The sequence below is a fragment of the Rhinoderma darwinii genome, chromosome 12 (assembly GCF_050947455.1).
Source record: "Rhinoderma darwinii isolate aRhiDar2 chromosome 12, aRhiDar2.hap1, whole genome shotgun sequence".
Classification (NCBI taxonomy): Eukaryota; Metazoa; Chordata; class Amphibia; order Anura; family Rhinodermatidae; genus Rhinoderma; species Rhinoderma darwinii.
Genome location: NC_134698.1, coordinates 481209 through 506707, shown reverse-complemented (window position 1 = coordinate 506707; position 25499 = coordinate 481209). Strand labels below are relative to the sequence as shown.

Below are 25499 nucleotides of genomic sequence, written 5' to 3'. Positions count from 1 at the left end.
CATGACGCATTTGCGTTCACGTCTATAGACAGCGGCGGGTTCCTGGGGGGTGGCGTAGAGGTTGGCGCGTCGTGGACGTATCGCGTGGCTGCCGCCGTCTCCCTCCAGATCTTGTGTATAAAGCGCAGGGCGGGGCTACGGTAAAGGGAGCGCCGGCTGTCAGCCATGTTGTCTGCCCCAGGGTGGACGGGCACAAGATACGGGGCAAGGGCTGGGGCTATTGTTATTGTAGAGGAGACATAAAGCAGCCGTGGTGTCTGGGGAGAGGCGTGAGGCACGAGGCACCGCACACTTATCTCACCGTACTGTCTGAAGACGACGCACACAGCGCCCCTCCCCTCCTTCCATTCTCTTTCCCCTCCACCCCCTCTCACCCCAACTTCAAAGGGGGAGCAGCTCTGCGTTCCCTTTACACTTCTGGGAAGTTTGTACGTGGGCGACATTTTCACAAATAATAAGAGCGTCAGTCTGTGCGGTGGAATTCTGGGGTAACGTCAACCTGTCGCCTTTGTGTCGTTGACAGTGATCGGGGAGGTGAGGAGCGCGCGGCTGCCGGGACGTGTGGACGAGGTTCACCCCACAGGTACGAGGCGGAGTCCTTCCTGTCTTACATGTGTCCGGCCGCCATGTTGTAGTCAGTGGATGGTGATCTCTCCTTCTGGCGGTGCGACTGTGTGACACCCCGGGGTACTGGGGCCGGCGCTCCGGGTCATCAGATGTCCATGTTTGAGGTCTTTGTACACTTGTAGAGTGTTGTAGTGGTGTGTGTGTGTCTGTATGCAGTGTATAGTGTAGAGGTGTGTGTGCTGTGTGTAGTGTGTGTCTGTGTGCAGTGTATAGAGTAGAAGTGTCTGTGCAGTGTGTGTAGTGTAGAGGTGTGTGCAGTGTGTGTCTGTCTGTGTGCAGTGTATAGTGAAGAGGTGTGTGCTGTGTGTAGTGTAGAGGTGTGTGTGTCTGTCTGTGTGCAGTGTATAGTGTAGAGGTGTGTGCTGTGTATAGTGTAGAGGTGTGTGTGTCTGTCTGTGTGCAGTGTATAGTGTAGTGGTGTGTGTGTGTCTGTATGCAGTGTATAGTGTAGAGGTGTGTGTGCTGTGTGTAGTGTGTGTCTGTGTGCAGTGTATAGAGTAGAAGTGTCTGTGCAGTGTGTGTAGTGTAGAGGTGTGTGCAGTGTGTGTAGTGTAGAGGTGTGTGCAGTGTGTGTAGTGTAGAGGTGTGTGCAGTGTATAGAGTAGAGATGTGTGCTGTGCAGTGTGTAGTGTAGAGGTGTCTGCAGTGTGTAGTGTAGAGGTGTGTGCTGTGCTGTGTAGTGTAGAGTTGTGTGTCTGTGCAGTGTGTGTAGTGTAGAGGTGTTCGTGTGTAGTGTAGAGGTGTGTGCTGTGCAGTGTGTGTAGTGTAGAGGTGTGTGCTGTGCAGTGTGTAGAGGTGTGTGCTGTGCAGTGTGTAGTGTAAAGGTGTGTGCTGTGCAGTGTGTATAGTGTAGAGGTGTGTGCTGTGCAGTGTGTAGAGGTGTGTGCTGTGTAGTGTAGAGGTGTGTGCTGTGCAGTGTGTAGTGTAGAGGTGTGTGCTGTGTGTAGTGTAGAGGTGTGTGCTGTGCAGTGTGTGTGCAGTGTGTGTGTAGTGTAGAAGTGTCTTTGCTGTGTATAGTGTAGAGGTGTGTGCTGTGCAGTTTATAGTGTAGAGGTGTCTGTGTGCAGTGTAGTGTAGAGGGGTGTGCAGTGTATAGTGTAGAGGCGTCTGTGTGTAGTGGTCTGTGTGCTGTGTGTATAGTGTAGAGGTGTGTGCTGTGCAGTGTGTAGTGTAGAGGTGTGTGCTGTGCAGTGTGTAGTGTAGAGGTGTCTGTGCAGTGTGTATAGTGTAGAGGTGTCTGTGCAGTGTGTATAGTGTAGAGGTGTCTGTGCAGTGTGTATAGTGTAGAGGTGTCTGTGCAGTGTGTAGTGTAAAGGTGTGTGCTGTGCAGTGTGTATAGTGTAAAGGTGTGTGCTGTGCAGTGTGTAGTGTAGAGGTGTGTGCTGTGCATTGTGTAGTGGTCTGTGCAGTGTGTATAGTGTAGAGGTGTGTGCTGTGCAGTGTGTAGTGTAGAGGTGTCTGTGCAGTGTGTAGTGTAGAGGTGTGTGCTGTGCAGTGTCTGCAGTGTGTATAGTGTAGAGGTGTGTGCTGTACAGTGTGTTGTGTAGAGGTGTGTGCTGTGCAGTGTGTGTAGTGTAGAGGTGTCTGTGCAGTGTGTGTAGTGTAGAGGTGTCTGTGCAGTGTGTGTAGTGTAAAGGTGTGTGCTGTGCAGTGTGTGTAGTGTAGAGATGTGTGCTGTGCATTGTGTAGTGGTCTGTGCAGTGTGTATAGTGTAGAGGTGTCTGTGCAGTGTGTGTAGTGTAGAGGTGTCTGTGCAGTGTGTGTAGTGTAGAGGTGTGTGCTGTGCAGTGTGTAGTGTAGCGGTGTGTGCTGTGTAGTGTAGCGGTGTGTGCTGTGCAGTGTGTGTAGTGTAGAGGTGTCTGTGCAGTGTGTGTAGTGTAGAGGTGTGTGCTGTGCAGTGTGTAGTGGTCTGTGCAGTGTGTAGTGGTCTGTGCAGTGTGTAGTGTAGAGGTGTCTGCTGTGCAGTGTGTAGTGTAGCGGTGTCTGTGCAGTGTGTATAGTGTAGAGGTGTTTGCTGTGCAGTGTATAGTGTAGCGGTGTGTGCTGTGCAGTGTGTAGTGTAGAGGTGTGTGCTGTGCAGTGTGTGTAGTGTAGAGGTGTCTGTGCAGTGTGTGTAGTGTAGAGGTGTGTGCTGTGCAGTGTATAGTGTAGCGGTGTGTGCTGTGCAGTGTGTAGTGTAGAGGTGTGTGCTGTGTAGTGTAGAGGTGTGCTGTGTGTAGTGTAGAGGTGTGTGCTGTGCAGGTTGTATAGTGTAGAGGTGTCTGTGTAGTGTAGAGGTGTGTGCTGTGCAGTGTGTAGTGGTCTGTGCAGTGTGTGTAGTGTGTGTAGTGTAGAGGTGTGTGCTGTGCAGTGTGTAGTGTAGCGGTGTGTGCTGTGCAGTGTGTGTAGTGTAGAGGTGTCTGTGCAGTGTGTGTAGTGTAGAGGTGTGTTCTGTAAAGTGTGTAGTGGTCTGTGCAGTGTGTAGTGTAGAGGTGTCTGCTGTGCAGTGTGTGTAGTGTAGCGGTGTGTGTGTGTGTGTGTGTGTGTGTGTGTGTGTGTGTGTGTGTGTGTGTGTGTGGTGTAGAAGTCTTTGCTGTGTATAGTGTAGAGGTGTGTGCTGTGCAGTGTATAGTGTAGAGGTGTGTGCTGTGTAGTGTAGAAGTGTCTGCAGTGGTCTGTGTGCTGTGCAGTGTGTAAAGTGTAGAGGTGTGTGTAGTGTAGAGGTGTGTGCAGTTGATAGTGTAGAGGCGTCTGTGTAGTGGTCTGTGTGCTGTGTGTAGTGTAGAGGTGTGTGCTGTGCAGTGTGTAGTGTAGAGGTGTGTGCTGTGCAGTGTGTATAGTGTAGAGGTGTGTGTGTGTGTAGTGTAGCGGTGTATGCTGTGCAGTGTGTATAGTGTAGAGGTGTGTGCTGTGTGTAGTGTAGAGGTGTCTGCAGTGTATAGTGTAGAGGTGTCTGTGTGTAGTGGTCTGTGTGCTGTGAGGTGTGTGCTGTGCAGTGTGTATAGTGTAGAGGTGTGTGCTGTGCAGTGTGTAGTGTAGAGGTGTCTGTGCAGTGTGTATAGTGTAGAGGTGGGTACTGTGCAGTGTGTATAGTGTAGAGGTGTGTGCTGTGCAGTGTGCTGTGCAGTGTGTATAGTGTAGAGGTGTGTGCTGTGCAGTGTGTATAGTGTAGAGGTGTGTGCTGTGCAGTGTGTATAGTGTAGCGGTGTGTGCTGTGCAGTGTGTAGTGTAGAGGTGTGTGCTGTGCAGTGTGTAGTGTAGAGGTGTGTTCTGTGCTGTGTGTAGTGTAGAGGTGTGTGCTGTGCAGTGTGTGTAGTGTAGAGGTGTCTGCAGTGTGTATAGTGTAGAGGTGTCTGTGCAGTGTGTGTAGTGTAGAGGTGTGTGTAGTGTAGAGGTGTCTGTGCAGTGTGTGTAGTGTAGAGGTGTGTGCTGTGCAGTGTGTAGTGTAGAGGTGCGTGCTGTGCAGGTTGTATAGTGTAGAGGTGTGTGCTGTGCAGTGTGTAGTGTAGAGGTGTCTGTGCAGTGTGTGTAGTGTAGAGGTGTGTGTATTGTAGAGGTGTGTGCTGTTCAGTGTGTAGTGTAGAGGTGTCTGTGCAGTGTGTGTAGTGTAGAGGTGTGTGCTGTGCAGTGTGTAGTGGTCTGTGCAGTGTGTGTAGTGGTCTGTGCAGTGTGTGCTGTGCAGTGTGTAGTGTAGAGGTGTGTGTGCTGTGCAGTGTGTGTAGTGTAGAGGTTGCTGTGCAGTGTGTAGTGTAGAGGTGTGTGCTGTGCAGTGTGTATAGTGTAGAGGTGTGTGCTGTGTGTAGTGTAGAGGTGTGTGCTGTGTGTAGTGTAGAGGTGTGTGCTGTGCAGTGTGTATAGTGTAGAGGTGTGTGCTGTGCAGTGTGTATAGTGTAGAGGTGTGTGCTGTGCAGTGTAGTGTAGCGGTGTGTGCTGTGCAGTGTGTGTGTGTAGTGTAGAAGTCTTTGCTGTGTATAGTGTAGAGGTGTGTGCTGTGCAGTGTGTAGAGGGGTGTGTGTAGTGTAGAGGTGTGTGCAGTGTATAGTGTAGAGGCGTCTGTGTGTGTAGTGGTCTGTGTGCTGTGAGGTGTGTGCTGTGCAGTGTGTATAGTGTAGAGGTGTGTGCTGTGCAGTGTGTATAGTGTAGAGGTGTCTGCTGTGCAGTGTGTAGAGGTGTCTGCATTGTGTAGAGGTGTGAGGTGTGTGTAGTGTAGAGGTGTCTGCTGTGCAGTGTGTAGTGTAGAGGTGTCTGGTGTGTAGTGTAGAGGTGTCTGCTGTGCAGTGTGTATAGTGTAGAGGTGTCTGCTGTGCAGTGTGTAGTATAGAGGTGTGTGCTGCGCAGTGTGTAGTGTAGAGGTGTGTGCTGTGTAGTGTAGAGGTATGTGCAGTGTGTGTAGTGTAGCGGTGTGTGCTGTGCAGTGTGTAGTGTAGCGGTGTGTGCTGTGCAGTGTGTAGTGTAGCGGTGTGTGCTGTTCAGTGTGTAGTGTAGCGGTGTGTGTAGTGGTGCTTGGTGTGCAGTGTGTAGTGTAGTGGTGCTTGGTGTGCAGTGTGTAGTGTAGCGGTGCTTGGTGTGCAGTGTGTAGTGTAGCGGTGTGTGCTGTGCAGTGTGTGTAGTGTAGAGGTGTCTGTGTAGTGTAGAGGTGTGTGCTGTGCAGTGTGTAGTGTAGAGGTGTGTGCTGTGCAGTGTGTGGTGGTCTGTGCAGTGTGTGTAGTGTAGAGGTGTCTGCTGTGCAGTGTGTAGTGTAGAGGTGTGTGCTGTACAGTGTGTATAGTGTAGAGGTGTGTGTATTGTAGAGGTGTGTGCTGTGCAGTGTGTATAGTGTAGAGATGTGTGCTGTGCAGTGTGTATAGTGTAGAGGTGTGTGCTGTGCAGTGTAGTGTGTGTAGCGGTGTGTGCTGTGCAGTGTGTGTGTGTGTTGTAGAAGTCTTTGCTGTGTATAGTGTAGAGGTGTGTGCTGTGCAGTGTATAGTGTAGAGGTGTCTGTGTGCAGTGTAGTGTAGAAGTGTCTGCAGTGTGTGTAGTGGTCTGTGTGCAGTGTGTAAAGTGTAGAGGGGTGTGTGTGTGTAGTGTAGAGGTGTGTGCAGTGTAGAGGCGTCTGTAGTGGTCTTTGTGCTGTGAGGTGTGTGCTGTGCAGTGTGTATAGTGTAGAGGTGTGTGCTGTGCAGTGTGTATAGTGTAGAGGTGTGTGTAGTGTAGAGGTGTCTGCAGTGTGTAGTGTAGAGGTGTGTGATGTGCAGTGTGTGTAGTGAAGAGATGTGTGCAGTGTAGTGTAGAGGTGTGTTCTGTGTAGTGTAGAGTTATGTGCTGTGCAGTGTGTGTAGTGTAGCGGTGTGTGCTGTGTAGTGTAGCGGTGTGTGCTGTGCAGTGTGTATAGTGTAGAGGTGTGTGCTGTGCAGTGTGTATAGTGTAGAGGTGTGTCCTGTGCAGTGTGTGTAGTGTAGAGGTGTGTGCTGTGCAGTGTGTGTAGTGAAGAGATGTGTTCTGTGAAGTGTGTATAGTGTAGAGGTGTGTGCTGTGCAGTGTGTGTAGTGTAGAGGTGTGTGCTGTGCAGTGTGTAGTGTAGAGGTGTGTTTTGTGTAGTGTAGAGGTATGTTCTGTGCAGTGTGTAGTGTAGAGGTGTGTTCTGTGTAGTGTAGAGGTATGTGCTGTGCAGTGTGCGTAGTGTAGCGGTGTGTGCTGTGCAGTGTGTAGTGTAGCGGTGTGTGCTGAGGTGTGTGTAGTGTAGTGTAAAGGGTGTGTAGTGTATTGGTGCTTGGTGTGCAGTGTGTAGTGTAGCGGTGCTTGGTGTGCAGTGTGTAGAGTAGAGGTGTGTGCTGTGCAGTGTAGAGGTGTGTGCTGTGCAGTGTAGAGGTGTGTGTAGTGTAGAGGTGTGTGTAGTGTAGAGGTGTGTGCTGTGCAGTGTGTAGTGTAGAGGTGTGTGCTGTGCAGTGTGTGTAGTGTAGCGGTGTGTGCAGTGTAGCGGTGTGTGCTGTGCAGTGTGTAGTATAGCGGTGTGCTGTGCAGTGTGTAGTATAGTGGTGTGTGCTGTGCAGTGTGTAGTATAGTGGTGTGTGCTGTGCAGTGTGTGTAGTGTAGAGTTGTCTGTGCTGTGCAGTGTGTGTGTTGTAGCGGTGTTTGTTGTGCATTGTATAAGCGGTATAGGGTGATAATCCCGGTTATTACATGGTGTATAGGGTGATCATCCTGGTTATTACATGGTGTATAGGCTGATAATCCCGGTTATTACATGGTGTATAGGTTGATAATCCCGGTTATTACATGGTGTATATGCGGTACAGGGTGATAATCCCGGTTATTACATGGTGTATACGCGATACAGGGTGATAATCCCGGTTATTACATGGTGTATACGCGGTACAGGGTGATAATCCCGGTTATTACATGGTGTATACGCGGTACAGGGTGATAATCCCGGTTATTACATGGTGTATACGCGGTACAGGGTGATCATCCCGGTTATTACATGGTGTATATGCGGTATAGGGTGATAATCCCGGTTATTACATGGTGTACAGGGTGATAATCCCGGTTATTACATGGTGTATAGGGCTATAATCCCGGTTATTACATGGTGTACAGGGTGATAATCCCGGTTATTACATGGTGTATAGGGTGATAATCCCGGTTATTACATGGTGTACAGGGTGATAATCCCGGTTATTACATGGTGTACAGGGTGATAATCCCGGTTATTACATGGTGTATAGGGTGATAATCCCGGTTATTACATGGTGTACAGGGTGATAATCCCGGTTATTACATGGTGTATAGGGTGATAATCCCGGTTATTACATGGTGTACAGGGTGATAATCCCGGTTATTACATGGTGTACAGGGTGATAATCCCGGTTATTACATGGTGTACAGGGTGATAATCCCGGTTATTACATGGTGTACAGGGTGATAATCCCGGTTATTACATGGTGTATAGGGTGATAATCCCGGTTATTACATGGTGTATAGGGTGATAATCCCGGTTATTACATGGTGTATAGGGTGATAATCCCGGTTATTACATGGTGTATAGGGTGATAATCCCGGTTATTACATTTTGTATAGGGTGATAATCCCGGTTATTACATGGTGTACAGGGTGATAATCCCGGTTATTACATGGTGTATAGGGTGATAATCCCAGTTATTACATGGTGTATAGGGTGATAATCCCGGTTATTACATGGTGTATAGGGTGATAATCCCGGTTATTACATGGTGTATAGGGTGATAATCCCGGTTATTACATGGTGTATAGGGTGATAATCCCGGTTATTACATGGTGTATAGGGTGATAATCCCTGTTATTACATGGTGTATAGGGTGATAATCCCGGTTATTACAGGGTGATAATCCCGGTTATTACATGGTGTACAGGGTGATAATCCCGGTTATTACATGGTGTATAGGGTGATAATCCCGGTTATTACATGGTGTACAGGGTGATAATCCCGGTTATTACATGGTGTATAGGGTGATAATCACGGTTATTACATCTTGTATAGGGTGATAATCCCGGTTATTACATGGTGTACAGGGTGATAATCCCGGTTATTACATGGTGTATAGGGTGATAATCCCGGTTATTACATGGTGTATAGGGTGATAATCCCGGTTATTACATGGTGTACAGGGTGATAATCCCGGTTATTACATGGTGTACAGGGTGATAATCCCGGTTATTACATGGTGTACAGGGTGATAATCCCGGTTATTACATGGTGTATAGGGTGATAATCCCGGTTATTACATGGTGTACAGGGTGATAATCCCGGTTATTACATGGTGTACAGGGTGATAATCCCGGTTATTACATGGTGTATAGGGTGATAATCCCGGTTATTACATGGTGTACAGGGTGATAATCCCGGTTATTACATGGTGTACAGGGTGATAATCCCGGTTATTACATGGTGTACAGGGTGATAATCCTGGTTATTACATGGTGTACAGGGTGATAATCCCGGTTATTACATGGTGTACAGGGTGATAATCCCGGTTATTACATGGTGTACAGGGTGATAATCCCGGTTATTACATGGTGTACAGGGTGATAATCCCGGTTATTACATGGTGTACAGGGTGATAATCCTGGTTATTACATGGTGTACAGGGTGATAATCCCGGTTATTACATGGTGTACAGGGTGATAATCCCGGTTATTACATGGTGTACAGGGTGATAATCCCGGTTATTACATGGTGTATAGGGTGATAATCCCGGTTATTACATGGTGTACAGGGTGATAATCCCGGTTATTACATGGTGTACAGGGTGATAATCCCGGTTATTACATGGTGTACAGGGTGATAATCCTGGTTATTACATGGTGTACAGGGTGATAATCCCGGTTATTACATGGTGTACAGGGTGATAATCCCGGTTATTACATGGTGTACAGGGTGATAATCCCGGTTATTACATGGTGTACAGGGTGATAATCCCGGTTATTACATGGTGTATAGGGTGATAATCCCCGTTATTACATGGTGTATAGGGTGATAATCCTGGTTATTACATGGTGTATAGGGTGATAATCCCGGTTATTACATGGTGTACAGGGTGATAATCCCGGTTATTACATGGTGTACAGGGTGATAATCCCGGTTATTACATGGTGTACAGGGTGATAATCCCGGTTATTACATGGTGTACAGGGTGATAATCCCGGTTATTACATGGTGTATAGGGTGATAATCCCGGTTATTACATGGTGTACAGGGTGATAATCCCGGTTATTACATGGTGTACAGGGTGATAATCCCGGTTATTACATGGTGTACAGGGTGATAATCCCGGTTATTACATGGTGTATAGGGTGATAATCCCGGTTATTACATGGTGTACAGGGTGATAATCCCGGTTATTACATGGTGTACAGGGTGATAATCCCGGTTATTACATGGTGTACAGGGTGATAATCCCGGTTATTACATGGTGTACAGGGTGATAATCCCGGTTATTACATGGTGTACAGGGTGATAATCCCGGTTATTACATGGTGTACAGGGTGATAATCCCTGTTATTACATGGTGTACAGGGTGATAATCCCGGTTATTACATGGTGTACAGGGTGATAATCCCGGTTATTACATGGTGTGAGGTGTGTGTATTCCTGTGCAGCGTGTAGATGGCGGCTCGTTAACCCTTTGTGTCCTGTATCCGCGCGCACTGTTTGAAGATGTTGAGAGGAAGTGCGTCTCTACTCTGGTTGGAGGTGAATTTCCAGAGTGAGATCAGATAGAACATGAGAGATTATACTGCTATAATGTACGGGGGCGCCGCGTGTCCTTATCCTGCACCCCAAGTCTCGGGAGGGACATCCGTCCTAATCCTTGTTTGTTTTCCAGGTGGTGATGGCAAGCTCCGAAGACGAGCTCATAGGGATCCCCTTCCCAGAACACAGCTGTGACCTCCTGAGCAGCCTGAACGAGCAGCGTCACCGCGGCGTCCTGTGCGATGTCACCATCAGGACGCAGGGCCTGGAGTATCGCACGCACCGCGCTGTGCTGGCCGCCTGCAGCCAATACTTCCGCAAGCTTTTCACGGGGACGCGGTCTGGGAAACGGTCCCGGGACGTCTGTCAGCTGGACTTCCTGAAGCCGGACGCGCTGGCGGCTCTGCTGGACTTTGCCTACACGGCCACGCTCACAATCAGTAATGCCAACATGCGCGATGTGCTGCGCGCCGCCCGTCTCCTGGAGATCCCGTGCGTGGTGGAAGCCTGCGTGGAGATCCTGCGCTGTAACGGGGGCTGGGAGGAGAAGAGCGGCGACGCGGAGGATCTGGAAGGCTTCATACGTGCTCGCCAGTATCTAGATCGCTTCGGTGCCCAGGAGAATGGCGAGGACACCACCACCACCTCTCCGGAGGCAGAAAGCCCCCCGCCCGTCCACTCCATGCCACTACCACAGAAACCGCTGCAGTTCATACCCCGGAAGCACAGAAGGAAGTTCCTGCAGGTAAACCCCAGCCAGAGGGCCCAAAATGGGGGCCCCTATGTGGTAGAAGACGAGTCAATGGATCGCGCCGACAGCCCGGCGGAGGCCCCCTCACCCGGTGAATTACCCCCGAGCGACAGTAGCCTGAACTACGAGCGTTTCACCCCTGACAACGGGCTGGGAGGGCACCACATATTTGTCCCCCCGTCGCCCCCTGAAGACATTTTATCGGACGAGGAGCCCTCTGAAATGATGTACGCAACCGCACTGGACGCCGGAAACCCGGAGTCCGTGTCTGCGTCCCCGGATGGTGCCGACAAGCTGGTGAGGAAACGACGGTCACAGATGCCCCAGGAGTGTCCCGTGTGCCACAAAATTATCCATGGTGCCGGGAAGCTGCCCCGCCACATGCGCACGCACACCGGGGAGAAGCCTTTCGTGTGTCAGGTCTGCGGCGTCAGATTTACCAGGTAAGCGGGATGGAAATGTGCTGCGATATCCGGTCTACTCGCTGCTGCCCTGGTCTGACATTGCAAGGTCACTCGCAGTAAGCTGGAAATACCTTTAGGTGGTGCTATCTCCTCACTTCTACGTCCAGGGGGCATTTCCAATGTAGGACTGTACTGTAGTGCCACCTAGTGGTCAAACGTGGCGGATCTGCCCCCTATATGTATGGCTGTACTTGTAGAGCCCCCTACAGGCTGACTGTTTCAGATATGCCTTATGTTTGTTTGGCTGCACTGTAGTGCCATCTAGTGGCTAAATGCTGCATATCTGCCCCCTGTATGTAGGGTTATACAGTAGTGCCATCTAGTGGCTTAATGCTGCATATCTGTCCCCTGTATGTAGGGTTATACAGTAGTGCTATCTAGTGGCTTAATGCTGCATATCTGCCCCCTGTATGTAGGGTTATACAGTAGTGCTATCTAGTGGCTTAATGCTGCATATCTGCCCCCTGTATGTAGGGTTATACAGTAGTGCCATCTAGTGGCTAAATGCTGCATATCTGCCCCCTGTATGTAGGGTTATACAGTAGTGCTATCTAGTGGCTTAATTCTGCATATCTGTCCCCTGTATGTTTGGTTGTACTGTAGTGCCATCTAGTGGTTAAATGCTGCATATCTGCCCCCTGTATGTAGGGTTGTACAGTAGTGCCATCTAGTGGCTAAATGCTGCATATCTGTCCCCTGTATGTAGGGTTATACAGTAGTGCTATCTAGTGGCTTAATGCTGCATATCTGATGCACCCTGTATGTAGGGTTATACTGTAGTGCTATCTAGTGGCTTAATGCTGCATATCTGCCCCCTGTATGTAGGGTTGTACAGTAGTGCCATCTAGTGGCTTAATGCTGCATATCTGCCCCCTGTATGTAGGGTTGTACAGTAGTGCCATCTAGTGGTGAAATGCTGCATATCTGTCCCCTGTATGTTGGGTTATATAGTAGTGCCATCTAGTGGCTTAATGCTGCATATCTGCCCCCTGTATGTAGGGTTATACAGTAGTGCCATCTAGTGGCTTAATGCTGCATATCTGCCCCCTGTATGTAGGGTTATACAGTAGTGCCATCTAGTGGCTTAATGCTGCATATCTGCCCCCTGTATGTAGGGTTGTACTGTAGTGCTATCTAGTGGCTTAATGCTGCATATCTGCCCCCTGTATGTAGGGTTGTACTGTAGTGCTATCTAGTGGCTTAATGCTGCATATCTGCCCCCTGTATGTAGGGTTATACAGTAGTGCCATCTAGTGGCTAAATGCTGCATATCTGCCCCCTGTATGTAGGGTTGTACAGTAGTGCCATCTAGTGGCTAAATGCTGCATATCTGCCCCCTGTATGTAGGGTTGTACTGTAGTGCTATCTAGTGGCTTAATGCTGCATATCTGTCCCCTGTATGTTTGGTTATACAGTAGTGCCATCTAGTGGCTAAATGCTGCATATCTGCCCCCTGTATGCAGGGTTATACAGTAGTGCCATCTAGTGGCTTAATGCTGCATATCTGCCCCCTGTATGTAGGGTTGTACTGTAGTGCTATCTAGTGGCTTAATGCTGCATATCTGTCCCCTGTATGTTTGGTTGTACTGTAGTGCTATCTAGTGGCTTAATGCTGCATATCTGATGCACCCTGTATGTAGGGTTATACTGTAGTGCTATCTAGTGGCTTAATGCTGCATATCTGCCCCCTGTATGTAGGGTTGTACAGTAGTGCCATCTAGTGGCTTAATGCTGCATATCTGCCCCCTGTATGTAGGGTTGTACAGTAGTGCCATCTAGTGGTGAAATGCTGCATATCTGTCCCCTGTATGTTGGGTTATATAGTAGTGCCATCTAGTGGCTTAATGCTGCATATCTGCCCCCTGTATGTAGGGTTATACAGTAGTGCCATCTAGTGGCTTAATGCTGCATATCTGCCCCCTGTATGTAGGGTTATACAGTAGTGCCATCTAGTGGCTTAATGCTGCATATCTGCCCCCTGTATGTAGGGTTGTACTGTAGTGCTATCTAGTGGCTTAATGCTGCATATCTGCCCCCTGTATGTAGGGTTGTACTGTACTGCTATCTAGTGGCTTAATGCTGCATATCTGCCCCCTGTATGTAGGGTTATACAGTAGTGCCATCTAGTGGCTAAATGCTGCATATCTGCCCCCTGTATGTAGGGTTGTACAGTAGTGCCATCTAGTGGCTAAATGCTGCATATCTGCCCCCTGTATGTAGGGTTGTACTGTAGTGCTATCTAGTGGCTTAATGCTGCATATCTGTCCCCTGTATGTTTGGTTATACAGTAGTGCCATCTAGTGGCTAAATGCTGCATATCTGCCCCCTGTATGTAGGGTTATACAGTAGTGCCATCTAGTGGCTTAATGCTGCATATCTGCCCCCTGTATGTAGGGTTATACAGTAGTGCTATCTAGTGGCTTAATGCTGCATATCTGCCCCCTGTATGTAGGGTTATACAGTAGTGCCATCTAGTGGCTTAATGCTGCATATCTGTCCCCTGTATGTTTGGGTGTACTGTAGTGCCATCTAGTGGCTAAATGCTGCATATCTGCCCCCTGTATGTAGGGTTATACAGTAGTGCCATCTAGTGGCTTAATGCTGCATATCTGTCCCCTGTATGTAGGGTTATACAGTAGTGCTATCTAGTGGCTTAATGCTGCATATCTGCCCCCTGTATGTAGGGTTGTACTGTAGTGCTATCTAGTGGCTTAATGCTGCATATCTGCCCCCTGTATGTAGGGTTATACAGTAGTGCCATCTAGTGGCTTAATGCTGCATATCTGTCCCCTGTATGTAGGGTTATACAGTAGTGCTATCTAGTGGCTTAATGCTGCATATCTGTCCCCTGTATGTAGGGTTATACAGTAGTGCTATCTAGTGGCTTAATGCTGCATATCTGTCCCCTGTATGTTTGGTTGTACTGTAGTGCCATCTAGTGGCTAAATGCTGCATATCTGCCCCCTGTATGTAGGGTTGTACAGTAGTGCCATCTAGTGGCTAAATGCTGCATATCTGCCCCCTGTATGTAGGGTTGTACTGTAGTGCTATCTAGTGGCTAAATGCTGCATATCTGCCCCCTGTATGTAGGGTTGTACTGTAGTGCCATCTAGTGGCTAAATGCTGCATATCTGCCCCCTGTATGTAGGGTTGTACAGTAGTGCCATCTAGTGGCTAAATGCTGCATATCTGCCCCCTGTATGTAGGGTTGTACAGTAGTGCCATCTAGTGGCTAAATGCTGCATATCTGCCCCCTGTATGTAGGGTTGTACAGTAGTGCCATCTAGTGGCTAAATGCTGCATATCTGATGCACCCTGTACGTAGGGTTGTACTGTAGTGCTATCTAGTGGCTTAATGCTGCATATCTGCCCCCTGTATGTTTGGTTGTACTGTAGTGCCATCTAGTGGCTAAATGCTGCATATCTGATGCACCCTGTATGTAGGGTTGTACAGTGGTGCCATCTAGTGGTGAAATGCTGCATATCTGTCCCCTGTATGTTGGGTTATATAGTAGTGCTATCTAGTGGGTTAATGCTGCATATCTGCCCCCTGTATGTAGGGTTATACAGTAGTGCCATCTAGTGGCTTAATGCTGCATATCTGTCCCCTGTATGTAGGGTTATACAGTAGTGCTATCTAGTGGCTTAATGCTGCATATCTGTCCCCTGTATGTTTGGGTGTACTGTAGTGCCATCTAGTGGCTAAATGCTGCATATCTGCCCCCTGTATGTAGGGTTGTACAGTAGTGCCATCTAGTGGCTTAATGCTGCATATCTGCCCCCTGTATGTAGGGTTATACAGTAGTGCTATCTAGTGGCTTAATGCTGCATATCTGTCCCCTGTATGTAGGGTTATACAGTAGTGCTATCTAGTGGCTTAATGCTGCATATCTGCCCCCTGTATGTAGGGTTATACAGTAGTGCCATCTAGTGGCTTAATGCTGCATATCTGTCCCCTGTATGTAGGGTTATACAGTAGTGCTATCTAGTGGCTTAATGCTGCATATCTGTCCCCTGTATGTTTGGTTGTACTGTAGTGCCATCTAGTGGCTAAATGCTGCATATCTGCCCCCTGTATGTAGGGTTGTACAGTAGTGCCATCTAGTGGCTAAATGCTGCATATCTGCCCCCTGTATGTAGGGTTGTACTGTAGTGCTATCTAGTGGCTAAATGCTGCATATCTGATGCACCCTGTATGTAGGGTTGTACAGTAGTGCCATCTAGTGGTGAAATGCTGCATATCTGCCCCCTGTATGTAGGGTTGTACTGTAGTGCCATCTAGTGGCTTAATGCTGCATATCTGTCCCTTACTATGTTTGCTTGTACTGTAGTGCTATCTAGTGGCTAAATGCTGCATATCTGCCCCCTGTATGTAGGGTTGTACTGTAGTGCCATCTAGTGGCTAAATGCTGCATATCTGCCCCCTGTATGTAGGGTTGTACAGTAGTGCCATCTAGTGGCTAAATGCTGCATATCTGCCCCCTGTATGTAGGGTTGTACAGTAGTGCCATCTAGTGGCTAAATGCTGCATATCTGCCCCCTGAATGTAGGGTTGTACAGTAGTGCCATCTAGTGGCTAAATGCTGCATATCTGATGCACCCTGTATGTAGGGTTGTACTGTAGTGCTATCTAGTGGCTAAATGCTGCATATCTGCCCCCTGTATGTAGGGTTGTACAGTAGTGCCATCTAGTGGCTTAATGCGGCATATCTGCCCCCTGTATGTAGGGTTATACAGTAGTGCCATCTAGTGGCTAAATGCTGCATATCTGATGCACCCTGTATGCAGGGTTGTACTGTAGTGCCATCTAGTGGCTTAATGCTGCATATCTGCCCCCTGTATGTAGGGTTATACAGTAGTGCCATCTAGTGGCTAAATGCTGCATATCTGATGCACCCTGTATGTAGGGTTGTACAGTGGTGCCATCTAGTGGTGAAATGCTGCATATCTGTCCCCTGTATGTTGGGTTATATAGTAGTGCTATCTAGTGGGTTAATGCTGCATATCTGTCCCCTGTATGTTGGGTTATATAGTAGTGCCATCTAGTGGCTTAATGCTGCATATCTGCCCCCTGTATGTAGGGTTGTACTGTAGTGCTATCTAGTGGCTAAATGCTGCATATCTGCCCCCTGTATGTAGGGCTGTACAGTAGTGCCATCTAGTGGCTTAATGCTGCATATCTGCCCCCTGTATGTAGGGTTGTACTGTAGAGGATTTTCCACATGTTTGTAGGTAGAGCTGTACTGTAGCGCAACCTAGTGGCTGAATCTACCCCTTGATTGTAGGGCTATACTGCTGTGCCACCTAGAGTCTGAATGCTGCTTATATGCCTGCTGTATGTAGTGTTTTACTATAGTACCACATAGTGGCTGAATGTAATGGATCTGCCCCCTATATGTAGGACTGTACATTCAGCCGCTCGGCGCTACAGCAAAGGATCTGCCTTGTGTATGTAGGACTGTGCTGTCGTGCCACCTAGTGGCTGAATGTTATGGGTCTGACTCCTGTATGTAGGACTGTGCTGAATCTGCCTCCTGTATATAGGGCTGTAATGTAGCGCCATCTAGTGGCTGAATGTAATGGGTCCGCCTCCTGTATATCGGGCTCTAATGTAGCGCCACCTAGTGGCTGAATGTAATGGATCTGCCTCCTGTATTTATGACTGTGCTGAATCTGCCTCCTGTATATAGGGCTGTAATGTAGCGCCATCTAGTGGCTGAATGTAATGGGTCCGCCTCCTGTATATAGGGCTGTAATGTAGCGCCATCTAGTGGCTGAATGTAATGGATCTGCCTCCTGTATGTAGGAATGTGCTGTTGCGCCACCTAGTGGCTGAATGTAATGGATCTGCCTTATGTATGTAGGACTGTGCTGTGGCACTACCTAGTGGCTGAATATTATGGGTCTACCTCCTGTATGTAGGACTATGCTGAATCTGCCTTCTGTATATAGGGCTGTATTGTAACGCCACCTAGTGGCTGAATGTAATGAATCTGCCTCCTGTATATAGGGCTGTAATGTAGCGCCACCTAGTGGCTGAATGTAATGGATCTGCCTCCTGTATGTAGGACTGTGCTGAATCTGCCTTCTGTATATAGGGCTGTATTGTAGCCCCACCTAGTGGCTGAATTTAACGGATCTGCCTCCTGTATGTAGGACTGTGCTGAATCTGCCTCCTGTATATAGGGCTGTAATGTAGCGCCGCCTAGTGGCTGAATGTAATGGGTCTGCCTCCTGCATATAGGGCTGTAATGTAGCGCCACCTAGTGGCTGAATGTAATGGATCTGACTCCTGTATGTAGGACTGTGCTGAATCTGCCTTCTGTATATAGGGCTGTAATGTAGCGCCGCCTAGTGGCTGAATGTAATGGGTCTGCCTCCTGTATATAGGGCTGTAATGTAGCGCCACCTAGTGGCTGAATGTAATGGATCTGCCTCCTGTATGTAAGACTGTGCTGAATCTGCCTTCTGTATATAGGGCTGTAATGTGGCGCCGCCTAGTGGCTGAATGTAATGAGTCTGTCTCCTGTATATAGGGCTGTAATGTAGCGCCGCCTAGTGGCTGAATGTAATGGGTCTGCCTCCTGTATATAGGGCTGTAATGTAGCGCCACCTAGTGGCTGAATGTAATGGATCTGCCTCCTGTATGTAAGACTGTGCTGAATCTGCCTTCTGTATATAGGGCTGTAATGTAGCACCACATAGTGGCTGAATGTAATGGATCTGCCCCCTATATGTAGGACTGTACATTCAGCCACTAGGTGGCGCTACAGCAAAGTATCTGCCTTCTGTATGTAGGACTGTGCTGTCGTGCCACCTAGTGGCTGACTGTTATGGCCCCGCCCCGTTTATCCGTTCTCATGGCTCTCTCATCTCCCCAGGAATGACAAGCTGAAGATTCACATGCGGAAACACACGGGTGAGCGTCCGTATTGCTGTGAGCACTGCAGCGCCCGCTTCCTGCACAGCTACGACCTGAAGAATCACATGCACCTTCACACCGGTGATCGCCCCTATGAATGCTCCTTGTGCCACAAGGCTTTCGCTAAGGAAGACCACCTACAGCGCCATATGAAGGGGCAGAACTGCTTGGAGGTGCGTACCCGAAGACGACGCAAAGAGGATCCTCCGGTGCCACGTATCGTCCCCACCCCCGGCCTGGATCTGACCAATGGTAAAATGGATGACCTCCGCCTGTCCATGCTCCGATACTGGCAGCTTCCTCGAGGAGGGGGCAGCCCTGAGGGGCCCTTAGTGATAGACAATTCTTAGCGTCTTCTGGACAGTGACCCCCTCCCCCTCCCTGCAGGAGACATTTGGGCTTCCAAAGGTTTTAGTCCATTGCAGCTCCCCCCAAAACAGACGACCGCGCTCTCCCTTCTGCACTCTCGTCATTGTGGGGGACCCCTGCTGTCCTGCACCCCATCACCCAAACACAGTAATAACCAGAATGGACTGTTTGCCGCTCAGCGGCCGGGGGAGGGGTGAGAGACCATGCACGGGACTATAGGGGGCGCTGCTCCACAGCCTCAGGGATCATATAAAGATGGAGCAGAGTGAGATGTATAATATATATACTGTCTGTATATAGAGATGCCGCTTCTAGAAGGAGATGTATATTACTGAATATATATATATATAGATAGAGATCTACCACCCAGAAAAGCAATAAGTTGTTGTGTGGGGGGACTCTGCAATATGGGGGCACACAGGGAACGCTATGGACCCCACTTTTTGCTCGCTTTATGGTGCTGTGCCTTCTGAGAATGAATGAGTGTCTTGTCACCCCCCGTGTGTGCGTGCGCGGACCCCCAGGAGGAGCTCGTCATTGGTCTCTGGGGATTTCCCATCTACTGAGGCGCCATTACCACTGAAGCTGCCCCTGCAGTACCCTCACCTGGCCTGTGGTGGTGCTGTAGGGTAAACTGTGACCTTCTGGCTAACGTGTCCCCACATCTTGCTGAGACTTCTAGTCCCCCTCATCTACGCTCTCATTGGTAATGGTGCCGGGGGATCCAGTATCGGTGGCTGTTGCCTCGGTAACCGCTTGCGCTGCTCGCGTTCTGTGGTACACACCCTTTCTAGATGCTGGAAGTAGAGGGGGTGGGGACCCACGGGAAGGAGCGGCAGGGGCCCTAGTGCAGGACACAGGATTTTCTGTTTGTTCGTTATATTTAAATTATTATAAAATGATTGTGTGCCGGGGAGGTACCGGGTGCCTCAGACCCCACTGTTCATAGAGCTGCATGTGCCCCCATCCTCGGCCTGCAGTCTAATAAAAGCCTGCGTACAGTGATGGCGGCCAGGAGAGGCGGAGCTTTGTCCCGCAGTCATTCCAGTCACGTCATTGGTTCGGACCAATATTCCACTGTAATACATTGTAATCGCACCGGACGACTGTTTGTTTCCTGCTGTGCCCCCTCCCCACTGATGCCACAGCCGTTTACAGATGCTACTACTCCCACTCTCCCATACCCTTGTAACTGCGGGTCTGACCAGCAGGTGGCTCTTCAACATGTCCTTTCCCCAACGTATCTGGGCAATAGGGCAGATAGAGGCACTCCTCCTCCAGAAACTCCCCCATCATTATTGCAGTTTCCGTTTCTCCTGGCGGCGTCCTTGCGTTATATATAATTCTGTATATTATCCCCCTGCTCGCATTTCCACATTTGTGCTTTGGATGCTTGGGGGTGGGGGTCACAGGAGCTGATGTTTGGGGGTGGAGCTGAGGGAGGTAATGGGTGGAATGAAGTGTGCTGATGCTTGGGGGCGGCGTTGTGGGTGCTGATGCTTGGGGGCGGCGTTGTGGGTGCTGATGCTTGGGGGCGGCGTTGTGGGTGCTGATGCTTGGGGGCGGAGTTGTGGGTGCTGATGCTCGGGGGCGGAGCTGAGGGTGTTGATGGGTGGAATTAAGTGTGCTGATGCTCAGGGGCAGCGTTGTGGTCACCGATGCTTGGGGTGGGGGTGCTGTACTCTGTACATAGGTGCGTGTGTTGATGTGTTTGTTGGCAGGTTTTCGGGTCTGTCCTAAATTAACTGCAAATTCCAAAGCCATAACCACAGTGTCGGCGACCGGGCGGCTCCCCCGCGACGACCCGCAATGCAGCTGGCTGCACATATGACGCTACATGGTACTACTGTACACTGTGGCATTCCACAATGTTAACCCCTCCCCCATCCCAGGCCCGCACTGCACTGAGGCCTCCGCACTCTCCCACTCTTGGGGCCCTAGTACACAGACCCTCTGCACGCGGGGCCACCGTTTACATCTAGCGTAGCGCTCCGTGGAAGATTGACAGATGTGTGATTGACGTCTCTGCAGCGGGGACCCCCCCCCCCCCTCCGGTACCCACATCAGCCAGGGGGGCACAGCCCACATTCCAGGGGGTGTCTGTCCTTGCACTAATCAGATGACCCCCTGCGGGCTGGTGGGGAGGGGGAGCGCGTGCCTTCCCTTGTTGACGACACTTTTACTTGAACTTGTACACTGGTGAGAAGAGGGAATCCGATTATTTAAATTTTTTTTTTGCTTTTTTAATGAAGGCCAATGGAGAAATAAAATAAAGTGAAACCTGAGCCTGCGGAATCGTCTTATTGGTGGGGGCGGCTGTCACTACTCCAAACAATGTCCACTCTACACAACCACACGTCAGGGACCCCAATAGTCTAGAATGAGTGCTGGATAGAACGGGACCGGGAGCCACGAGGACCAAAGTTACCAGGAAGATGCCCGAGCAGCAGAATGACCCACCATCAGCCCCAGTCACAGCTGCCAGTAGGGGGCGGTGCTGGAATTACAATGGCCCAGTGTCCTGTCGCTGACCAGGTCTATTTATAAGCTCCTTTGGAGTGGGGGGGGGGGGGGGGGTCTCAGCTGGATATTTGTTAGGGTATGGGGGGGTAGACTATGTCGCGGTTATATCCAGCTGTGGTAGAATAACTCCACGGGCCGGCCCCGCTGCTTTACAAATGATCACACTTTGGGTGAATTCACTCGCTGCCGCTTTGTCAAATTTTATTTTTTTTGCCGCGTGGCCAAAACTCGTACTGAAAATCCGCATGTGACATTGCAACTAGCAGTAAAGACACGTGCGTTTTGTTGGTGCGGTTTTCTGCGGATTAATCTCATTGTATCTGTAAAAATGTGGCCAGAGGTCAGCCCCCCCCCCCCCCCCCCTCACCCCCAATGACTCCAGATTCCAGCAAACCGTCATCTCCACAGACAAACATCACTAGTAGCAGGGGGCGTACTGAAGAGCTCAGCGACATTAACCCGTTCACTGCCAGGGGTTCTGCACCTCCGGTAGTGTGACAAATTTCCTACCCCCCCCCCCCCCCCCCACATGCTTTCAGAACACAGAGGCCGGGCACAGGTGTCCACGTTACAGGTTTTCCCCACTGAATTCAATGGGAATGTAAATCCCGCTACAACTAACAATTATTGTAGCGGAAAACCTACAAAGCCGCCACAAAAGTTGCAACTCAGGAAAAAAAAAAAAAAAAGCTTATACTTACCCGGTTGCCGTAGTCATGGCGACACACCCCTCTGTTGTCCGTGCAGACCGGCCTCCTAGGATGACGCTTTAGCCCATGTCACTGACGCAGCAGTTACACGTTATGAAATTTCATCCCAGGAGGCAGGGATGCGTCGCCATGACTACGGTAACCGGTTAAGTAGAAGGTTTTTCTTTTACCGCTATTTTTAAACCATGATTTCAGGTGTTACATCATGTGGACAGCCGGGTGCGTCACTTACCTGGGGAGATGACCGTATAAGAGGGTACACGAGGGTACAGGAGAGAACACGAGGGTACATGACAATATAAGAGGGTACAGGAGAGAACACGAGGGTGCAGGAGAGAACACGAGGGTGCAGGAGAGAACACGAGGGTACATGACAGTATAAGAGGGTACACGAGAGAACACGAGGGTGCAGGAGAGAACACGAGGGTACATGACAGTATAAGAGGGTACAGGAGAGAACACGAGGGTGCAGGAGAGAACACGAGGGTGCAGGAGAGAACACGAAGGTACATGACAGTATAAGAGGGTACACGAGAGAACACGAGGGTACAGGAGAGAACACGAGGGTACAGGAGAGAACACGAGGGTACATGACAGTATAAGAGGGTACAGGAGAGAACACGAGGGTACATGACAGTATAAGAGGGTACACGAGAGAACACGAAGGTACATGGCAGTATAAGAGGGTACACGAGAGAACACGAGGGTACAGGAGAGAACACGAGGGTACATGGCAGTATAAGAGGGTACACGAGAGAACACGAGGGTACAGGAGAGAACACGAAGGTACATGACAGTATAAGAGGCTACAGGAGAGACCACGAGGGTACAGGAGAGAACACGAAGGTACATGGCAGTATAAGAGGGTACATGACCGTATAAGAGGGTACAGGAGAGAACACGAGGGTACATGACAGTATAAAATGGTACAGGAGAGAACACGAAGGTACATGACAGTATAAGAGGGTACACGAGAGAACGCGAGGGTACTGGAGAGAACACGAGGGTACATGACAGTATAAGAGGCTACAGGAGAGAACACGAAGGTACATGACAGTATAAGAGGCTACAGGAGAGAACACGAAGGTACATGGCAGTTTAAGAGGGTACATGACAGTATAAGAGGGTACACGAGAGAACACGGTACAGGAGAGAACACGAGGGTACATGACAGTATAAGAAGGTACAGGAGAGAACACGAGGGTACATGGCAGTATAAGAGGGTACATGACAGTATAAGAGGGTACAGGAGAGAACACGAGGGTACATGGCAGTATAAGAGGGTACAGGAGAGAACACGAGGGTACATGACAGTATAAAATGGTACAGGAGAGAACACGAAGGTACATGACAGTATAAGAGGGTACACGAGAGAACACGAGGGTACATGACAGTATAAGAGGGTACATGACAGTATAAGAGGGTACACGAGGGTACATGACCGTATAATATGGTACAGGAGAGAACACGAAGGTACATGACAGTATAAGAGGGTACATGAGAGAATACAAGGGTACATGACAGTATAAGAGGGTACAGGAGAGAACACGAGGGTACATGGCAGTATAAGAGGGTACAGGAGAGAACACGAGGGTACATGGCAGTATAAGAGGGTACATGACAGTATAAGGGTACAGGAGAGAACATGAGGGTACATGACCGTATAAGAGGGTACAGGAGAGAACACGAGGGTACATGACCGTATAAGGGTACAGGAGAGAACACGAGGGTGCAGGAGAGAACACGAGGGTACATGACAGTATAATAGGGTACATGACAGTATAAGAGGGTACAGGAGAGAACACGAGGGTACATGGCAGTATAAGAGGGTACAGGAGAGAACACGAGGGTACATGACAGTATAAAATGGTACAGGAGAGAACACGAAGGTACATGACAGTATAAGAGGGTACACGAGAGAACACGAGGGTACATGACAGTATAAGAGGGTACATGACAGTATAAGAGGGTACATGAGGGTACATGACCGTATAATATGGTACAGGAGAGAACACGAAGGTACATGACAGTATAAGAGGGTACATGAGAGAATACAAGGGTACATGACAGTATAAGAGGGTACAGGAGAGAACACGAGGGTACATGGCAGTATAAGAGGGTACAGGAGAGAACACGAGGGTACATGGCAGTATAAGAGGGTACATGACAGTATAAGGGTACAGGAGAGAACACGAGGGTACATGACCGTATAAGAGGGTACAGGAGAGAACACGAGGGTACATGACCGTATAAGGGTACAGGAGAGAACACGAGGGTGCAGGAGAGAACACGAGGGTACATGACAGTATAAGAGGGTACATAAGAGAACACGAGGGTACATGACAGTATAAGAGGGTACACGAGGGTACAGGAGAGAACACGAGGGTACATGACAGTATAAGATGGTACAGGAGAGAACACGAAGGTACATGACAGTATAAGAGGGTACACGAGAGAACACAAGGGTACATGACAGTATAAGGGTACAGGAGAGAACACGAGGGTACATGGCAGTATAAGGGTACAGGAGAGAACACGAGGGTACATGACCGTATAAGAGGGTACAGGAGAGAACACGAGGGTACATGACAGTATAAGAGGGTACAGGAGAGAACACGAGGGTACAGGAGAGAACACGAGGGTACATGACAGTATAAGAGGGTACAGGAGAGAACACGAGGGTGTAGGAGAGAACACGAGGGTACATGGCAGTATAAGAGGGTACAGGAGAGAACACGAGGGTACATGGCAGTATAATATGGTACAGGAGAGAACACGAAGGTACATGACAGTATAAGAGGGTACAGGAGAGAACACAAGGGTACAGGAAAGAACACGAGGGTACATGGCAGTATAAGAGGGTACACGAGAGAATACAAGGGTACATGACAGTATAATATGGTACAGGAGAGAACACGAAGGTACATGACAGTATAAGAGGGTACAGGAGAGAACACAAGGGTACAGGAAAGAACACGAGGGTACATGGCAGTATAAGAGGGTACATGACAGTATAAGGGTACAGGAGAGAACACGAGGGTACATGACCGTATAAGAGGGTACAGGAGAGAACACGAGGGTACATGACCGTATAAGGGTACAGGAGAGAACACGAGGGTGCAGGAGAGAACACGAGGGTACATGACAGTATAAGAGGGTACAGGAGAGAACACCAGGGTACAGGAGAGAACACGAGGGTACATGACAGTATAAGAGGGTACAGGAGAGAACACGAGGGTACATGACCGTATAAAAGGGTACAGGAGAGAACACGAGGGTGCAGGAGAGAACACGAGGGTACATGACAGTATAAGGGTACAGGAGAGAACACGAGGGTACACGACAGTATATGAGGGTACAGGATAGAACATAAGGGTGCTCGAGAGAACATGGGGGTACATGACAGTATAAGAGGCTACAGGAGAGAACACGAGGGTACATGACAGTATAGGAGGGTACACGAGAGAATACAAGGGTACATGACAGTATAATATGGTACAGGAGAGAACACGAAGGTACATGACAGTATAAGAGGGTACAGGAGAGAACACAAGGGTACAGGAAAGAACACGAGGGTACATGGCAGTATAAGAGGGTACATAAGAGAACACGAGGGTACATGGCAGTATAAGAGGGTACATGACAGTATAAGGGTACAGGAGAGAACACGAGGGTACATGACAGTATAAGAGGGTACAGGACAGAACACGAGGGACATGACAGTATAAGAGGGTACAGGAGAGAACGCGAGGGTACAGGAGAGAAAACTATGGTACATGAGAGAACATGAGGGTACATGACAGTATAAGAGGGTACAGGACAGAACACGAGGGTACAGGAGAGAACATGGGGGTACAAGAGAGAACACGAGGGTACAGGAGAGATCACGAGGGTACACGACAGTATAAGAGAGTAGAGGAGAAGACACGAGGGTACATGGCAGTAT

At 49.2% G+C, this 25499-nt stretch overlaps 1 protein-coding gene across 3 annotated transcripts in view; it reads left to right on the top strand.

Annotated features, from left to right (window-relative positions):
- ZBTB7B (zinc finger and BTB domain containing 7B) overlaps nucleotides 1-20605 on the top strand; it is a 41679-nt gene extending 21074 nt beyond the window's left edge. For 2 of the 3 annotated variants that reach the window (XM_075843559.1, XM_075843560.1), the window contains exons 2-4: nucleotides 524-583; nucleotides 9948-11008; nucleotides 17911-20605. In XM_075843559.1, coding sequence (XP_075699674.1) covers nucleotides 9954-11008; nucleotides 17911-18301 — 1446 coding nt within the window. In that variant the 5' untranslated portion in view covers nucleotides 524-583; nucleotides 9948-9953 and the 3' untranslated portion in view covers nucleotides 18302-20605. The remainder of the gene's footprint in view (nucleotides 1-523; nucleotides 584-9947; nucleotides 11009-17910) is intronic. The other variant, XM_075843561.1, reaches the window with a different exon arrangement.
- Nucleotides 20606-25499: the final 4894 nt, after the last annotated feature.